Below are 7,125 nucleotides of genomic sequence, written 5' to 3'. Positions count from 1 at the left end.
GATTGGATGAGGTGCCGAAAATGCTCCAATCTTGTGTCACTTTACAGATTAAGAGTCTTTTCCACTCTCAGACGACTGCCAGTATACATTCAGGCGTGGGATTGGCTGTCATGTGATTCGGAAGTAGCGCATCGGTGGACGAATTTTTATTCCCGCGGAGCGCAAAGTGAGCAAGTCGAAATATAATGTCAACACTTCTGTTTAGGGGGCGATCCTCATCTCGGACTGCATAACTTGAGGTTTACGTAGCACCCCAAGAAATTCAGCTGATGGAGGAGGAAGCGCCCTCACTGCGGGTCACAAGGAGCACCCCAAAGCCCCTTGCTGATGGAGAGATCAGCAATTCGAGGCCCACAACTCGAAGTAAGAATAGCGCCCTTCAACCACCATGCTTGCTCAGACCAACAAGCACACCACCGCCTTTCTCCGAGGCAATGTATGCAGCCCAAATGGAATGTCCCTTTCTCATCGCGCATTTCCATATGTAATGGCGATTCACTGCTCTGGGTAAAAGCAGCTGGTTCTGGTAATCCTTCCACCACTTTCCAAAAGTGCCAGAGGCAGACCGTCTCGCTGAGCCATTCTTGGTTATTCAGCGAGTCCGATAAATTTTTACAATAATTCTTCCATCAGCCAGATTATTCTTAAATGCATGGTGACAAAAGCTCAGATAACATTCTTGCGCTTCTCTTGTTAAGCCATGGCATTATTTTGTGCGCTTCTTGAGCTATGCAGGGTGTGAGCATCTTGAAGAGCAGCCCCGGCTCTACCTCTCCCCCAATGGCCGCTCTATGACTTAGAATGAGAAACCGGAAGAATCGTATCCAAGCCTCTTGTCACCATGCATTTAAGAATAATCAGGCTGACGGAAGAAATGTTGCAAACATGTATTAGACTAGCAGAGTACCGAAGAATGACTCAGCGAGCTGGTCTCCATTTGACCGTTTTGGAAAGTTAGATAAGGGATTAGCAGAAAGGAGCTGCATTTACCCGTTTGGGATTTCTGAGAGCCAAGGAGATACAGCGGCCCCAGCTCTACCCTGCCCCCTCCTCCAAAGGCCTCACCCGCACAGCCTGAGAGGCCACAACGGAGGAGCAGAGCGGCCTCTAGCAACTGTCTGGGACAGGAAAGCAATGCAAAGTTGAATTGTAAACTCCACGTCTGCCACAGAAAATAAATGCATTTAACCTGTGAGGTACGCTGGGGTGAAGTCACCATAATTAACCAATACAGGGTTGAAAATGTAAAAGCAGAGTCTGAGACAGCAAAGCAATGGCTCCTTAAAAGGTAAGCGCGAGGTATCTCAAATAAGGCTACATCCTAAAACAAGCCTTCGATTATTAGCCTCCTGCTTGGTTTTATTACAAAGCCTAATGAAAGTTGGAAGATTGCCTGACACGAAGTTTGGAAGTGGAAGTGAAATAGCTTCTTTGAGTCAGACAACATTCTGTGGCATCACATTCAGGAAAATATAGAGTATTTTGTCTTCAACATTGAGAGTCTGGGGAAGGGAGCAACATTGCACTGTATCGCGTCTATAACCAATTATGTAAACACGGGAGAGAGTGGTTTCAGATGGCTGTGTGAAGGAAAACGAGCTATAGGAGGAGAAGTAAAAGAAACTGTGCAAAATTAAATATGCTGCATACATCAATATAATTTACTCTCCCTAACACGCCTACTTTGTGACCCTTAGCAGACATGCCAGCCCTCCCGATTCAGGCGGGAGACTACCGATTTCAAGGCTAGTCTCCCGCCTCCCGATTCAAGCTCCAGAAACCCGATTCCTCGGGGTTTCATCTGACAGGGATTGGTATTGTGTAACGCGCTAATTCTTCCAGCAATAGTGGCGATGCAGGGGCTCTAGGAGGGGTGAAAATCCAACAAAGCCCCATTAACAAGGGAATGGTCTTTTAAAGACCTATGAAGTACTGGGGGGCGGCTGTGTGGGTGCCCGGGAAGTTGTTTCAGCCCGAGGTGCCACACACGAGGGAGGGGGGGGGGGGGGATTGGTGTATGCGCTGCCAGCAACCTGCCAGGCCAGTGCACAACACTTGCATCGCCCTCTCTCTGCCTGCCATTGCACTCCATGCTTCTGAAAGGTAAGACAAAAACGTGCATTTGCGTTTCAAATGTCCGATCCTGCAGCCGCACACTTCCAAAGCCCATACAGGACAGTAACCCGATTCACGGCCCCATTCTCCCGATTTTTTCCAACAATTCTCCCACTTTGCTCTTCTGAAATGTTGGCATGTATGCCTTAGTGTGCCCTTAACATGCGCCGATGTGTTCGATTTTCCGTGACTGCGCATGCTGTCCCCTTAACTGCTGCGTGATAACAAGTGTAAATGGTTTGCTTTGGCAACCTTGGGAATGGTTGTGCTTGGGCATTAGCAAACAAATATATTTGTTGTGCGCCTTAGTAAATAAAATTACATAACCAGAACATTACAACCGCTGTTACCTGCATTGGACTTAGCTAGCAGGATCCCTGCCACCATATATTTCACTTTATAAATCTATTGTTATGATCCAATGGTGCTTGGCTATAGGTCAGTAAGTAACTAGACACTGCTCCTTTCTGTTCCTCGCTCTGTTTGGTGTTGTGAAACTGAAAGCGCCATGAAGTCTAACAAATCACAGCATGTGGTTACGAACAGAGCAATTGGCTTTTAACTGCTAATTCCTCACTAACGTAACCAGCTCTATTGTACAGCGCTCTGACACCTTTGGGTAATGTACGCGCTTTATAAAAATGCACTAAATAAATAAAATAAATAAATTAAATGGTGACATAGATCACATAGATTGTATTAGTAACTTCTGCTTTCAAATCGGCTGTGTGTTGTTGCTGCTACTGCAAAGTGACGCACACAAGTTTCAGCAATGGAGAGCTGGTCTCTGCCAGCCCAAAGAGCCTGCACGGATGCCTGTTGCACGAAGCAGCCCCAAGAGCTGTGGGTCGCTTGGGAGGGATGTCAGAACGTGACGTAGCAGAGGACAGGAATCATGACTTGCCTCTTCAGCACTTAGGTGGGGCAGGGGGGGCTAAGGCTCGGCTGGACAGGGAGCGCAGATTAGGTTATTATATTGATCGAAGATATTTCCAAAAAATAATTAATTAAGATGTCGGCTGTCGACATCTCTCGGGCCCCGCTGTATTTATATAGTACGGCTCATACCGGAGATGCTGGTGTGCTTCGAGGACAGGGCCAGCGCTGTGCATAGTGATGTGAGGCGCTGTGAAGTGGTGCTGCGTGGCACTCTGACAGCGCTCCAGCACAGCCAAAAAAAACCTTTGAAAGCCTGCTAGCTCACCGGCACAGCGACACCAAATGCTACTGCGGGAAGATTGAGGAAAAGTGTTATTCCAAAGCAATCTAGTGGAAGAGGTAATTCTGTCTGGACTGCTGCAGGCCTGTGGGAGCGACGAGTCACATTTCGGCTTATTGCCCGACCATATTTGTCCAAACATGACCCCGTAGAACCAGGGCCCCTGCCCTGCAGCCCGAGGCTTTCTAAGTGTGAATTCTCGTCTTGCCTCGAGCTTCCTACGAAAAGTGATGTGGCAACGAAGTTTAAACTGGGGCGTGTTTATCCGTCTTGGAAATTCCAGTTAACCATTTACAAATGGTTTGCTTTGGACTCAGTTCCCGGAGTGTGGGGTTTCGGACAGAATGTTGCAGTTGCATCTTACATTTGTGTGGTATAAATGGCTGGTTTGTGCTTCAGATTTCATTTTAATTTAAGCAGCAGAGCCGCCGACGCATCTTTGCAGCTGATTATAAATCTCCTCTTTCTAAAAGTCCATTTCAGGCAAATGCGCCGACCACTCAGAACCCCCCTGTAGCTGGCCCGCTGCAGCGCCACCTGGGAGGCAATGTTCATAGGGTGTAGAAAAGGAGGACAGACTCACAGGGTGGGGGTGGAGCTAAGCACACGTCTCTAGCTTGAGTGTTACCTTCATTTTGTTTGAATTCACCAAATCCAAGAGTGTCACCGAAAGATGGTTTACACGTAGTCACAGTCGGTGAGTGCCACTGACACCAGGCCCTGTAGTATGCCCCCAGGACTTCACCGGACCACTCACTTTAACCACCCCAGGGCAGAGTCCTTGCTCCGCTCACTTCAACCACCCCAGCAGCCCCGCTGCCTCACTCTGTGTAACCACCCCAGGCAGCCTCACTGCCCCACTCACTGTAACCACCCCAGGGCAGAGTCCTTGCTCCACTCACTTCAACCACCCCAGCAGCCTCGCTGGCTCACCATGTGTAACCACCCCAGGCAACCTCACTGCCTCACTCACTGTAACCTCCCCAGGGCAAGTCTCACTGCCCCACTCACTTCAACCACCTCAGGGCAGTCTCTGTGTAACCACTCCAGGACACCCTTACTCAGTGTAGCACATTCCTGGCTTCTGAGCCGAGACGCTCATAAATAGGCGGTTGTCGCTCCCGGGACTGTAAACAAGCCCCGCCCCATCAGAGGGAGCTCCCTGGGCGTGAAATCGCTTAACCTGGCGGGGAGGTCTCCCCCCGTGAGCCGCATTCTCCCTCGATGGTTGCTCGGCAGAAGGGATTAGCGCAGACAATCGATATTGGGCTGGCCCGGGACAATAATACATCAGTAATTTAGCGTTTTATCCAAATTAAGCGGTCATAGTCGGCCGCCAGGACGGCTCAGTGAGTTAAACGCTCGCCGCTGACACTTACCGTCATCATTAAGTTAAGAGTTCACATTCCTTAAAGACTGGCTCTGCCTTGCATCCTTCTGTGGTCGATAAAATGAGTGCCACTGCTTGGGCAAAAGTAACCCTTATTGTTAGAAGTGTAGTGCGAGGACTGTATGAAAGTACCGTACCGTTGTTGTAGTTTTAAGCGGTCGTGCGGAACATGCCTTATTCGTGCGTTTCTAAAACCCCTCGAAGGACAGGGCAGCGGGTACATGGAGTTGAAACTAAGCAAGTATTGCTTCGGTGAAGCAGTTGTGTTACCGCCGTGTCCGGTGAACTCGGGTCCACAACGAGAAAACAGAATATTTACCGATCATGCAGGTGAGCGGCAGAGGGAGCCGAGAGCAGGGGGAGAAGACAGGCACACCACCGCCTTTCTCCGAGGTCAAGAAGAAATGCCTCGGAGAAAGGCAGTGGCATTTTCGGATTCGGGGGGCGTGTTTGTCTTTTCTCTCCTCCAGCGAGGCATTTTGTAGACTTCTGGAGTTCTGGAAAAAGCCATTGTGATAAATATGTCTTGAGAAGAAGGAATTGTGGTGAAATCGGACACGAGAGAGCGCGTGAGGTGGAGGTGGTGGGTTAAAACCAGCAAGGGGGTAAATTAAAAACAGTGTCTGTGGGCATGAGGTAGTGGGTTAAATCAACTCATGCATGTCACAAAAATAAACTAGCTGCCGCCAAAGTGATCGCGATCGCGATCAAACATCAAAGCGGCCATGCGGCCGCCAAAGTGAAAGTAATTTCGTCAAGATCGGCGCGCGCGCCCGCGCACATGCACTGTAGGTCTAGGCTGGACTGGTAGCACTTTTTGGAGCCCTCTCAATAAGTCTCGCCAGACCAGCGCATGAGCTGGGTCAGGCGAAACCTAAACAAGTACTGTGTGTCAGGACCCAGAACTAATCCTGACAAGCAGTGCTCAAGACAGAAAGAGGCTTTTAAAAGCTGCCAGCCAAGCCATGAGAGTATGTGACTTGTAAACATGCTGTGGTTTTACCAGGCGCACTTCCCTCGTATCCTGCTCCACTCACTGACCCTTGACATGCCGGCATGATGAATTATGAGGACATGAAGCTTATTGTACTCCTTAAAGTGTACTGTGAGCAACAAGTAAGATATGCAGGATAATTCAGTGCCAGCTAAGAGAGCAGCGTGTTCAGTGGGGATGGAGCTCACTGGCGAATCAAACCTTGAGGGGGCCTCCCTGCAAGGCACCTGGGGGGGCCCCCTCCGGGCTCAATCAGGAGCCCTGCAGCCAGAGTGCTGTGCTGAGGGAGCCTCCTGAAGTTTGGGGCCCCCGCACTGCGGGGTCTGCGGGTGCCTGTGTTACGCCCCTGATGGAGCTGCCGTTCCGTCCATTTTATTTTGCAGTAGCAGGAGGAATGTACATGATGCGGCCATGCCCCTCCCTGCACAGCGCCTGTGAGGAAAACACAATAATGTAAAGCGCAGCATCCCTGAAGCGGGCACCATGCTGTTAAAATAAAAGCAGATTTGGCTTCAAAAGTATAGAAACAAATACATTTTGTATAATTTATACGGCAACACAGGCGGAAACTCAGTAAGTGATATCATTGCCTGTTAACATACCGCTAATGCTTGTTGTTGAAATTCCGCATCGGAGCCATCCACAGCCCAGCCCACTAATCCTATGTGCGTGTAGGGCGCAGGGTGAAGAGTTAGACATAGAGCTCCAACTAATTAACAAACAAAAGTGCACACGATCTACAAGAGGAAAGTCAGGAAGCAGTAAAAACGTATTATCAAGGGAAACACCCAAAGGTGTGTGGACATCATCCTGTGGCAGACCCAAACAAAAACAAGTATTTACAATGCAATAGGTGTCGCATTTATGGGAGACCTATTGCATTGTAAATGGTAGGCATCAGGATAACGGGAAGGAGGGAGGGCGGGAGGGGGATTTGAGAAGGCACAGACAACGGGAGGGCCGGCGGGGGGGAAGAATGCATGGGCAACAGGAGAGAGGGCGGGGGTTAAAGAAGGCACCAAAGTATGTCGTGCCTGAGCAGCAGACCTTCATTACAGAAAATAGTGCTCACAGTGTAAAATATCTTGTACGGTGTAACAACCAAAGTAAAGGAGCAGTAGCCATGGGAGGATACAAATGACGACACGGCCATACTAAGAAGGGACTAACAAGCCTCTGAATGAATCAGAAGACAGCTTTTACAAACGACAAACACACAAGCCATTTAAAAATAAGGGCGGGGGACTGGGCGAAGCTTCTCTCCGTACTCAACTACCACAGATCTTCCAGGGCAGATGCGTGCTGGCTCACGCTCGACCTAAAAATGTTCTTGCCATAATCTGAAGCAGTGCAATTTTTTTTAAATGACTGTCTCGACAAAAGACTTATGTGTGTTAGTCTGAGATT

General features: G+C 49.2%; 1 protein-coding gene across 3 annotated transcripts in view; it reads left to right on the top strand.

The window, feature by feature from the left end:
• The first annotated feature begins 148 nt into the window (after positions 1-148).
• LOC146831404 (uncharacterized) overlaps positions 149-7,125 on the top strand; it is a 35,547-nt gene continuing 28,570 nt past the window's right edge. For 2 of the 3 annotated variants that reach the window (XR_014961564.1, XM_085605706.1), the window contains exon 1: positions 149-363. Coding sequence is in view for 1 of the 3 variants with exons in the window: in XM_085605706.1 (XP_085461832.1) it covers positions 270-363 (94 nt within the window). In the remaining 2 variants the exon portion in view is untranslated. The remainder of the gene's footprint in view (positions 364-7,125) is intronic. The other variant, XR_014961563.1, reaches the window with a different exon arrangement.

The sequence above is a fragment of the Triturus cristatus genome, chromosome 5_1 (genome assembly GCF_964204655.1).
Source record: "Triturus cristatus chromosome 5_1, aTriCri1.1, whole genome shotgun sequence".
Taxonomy (NCBI): domain Eukaryota; kingdom Metazoa; phylum Chordata; class Amphibia; order Caudata; family Salamandridae; genus Triturus; species Triturus cristatus.
The sequence above is the reverse complement of the archived record's forward strand: the minus strand, read 5'-3'. Positions and strand labels throughout refer to the sequence as shown.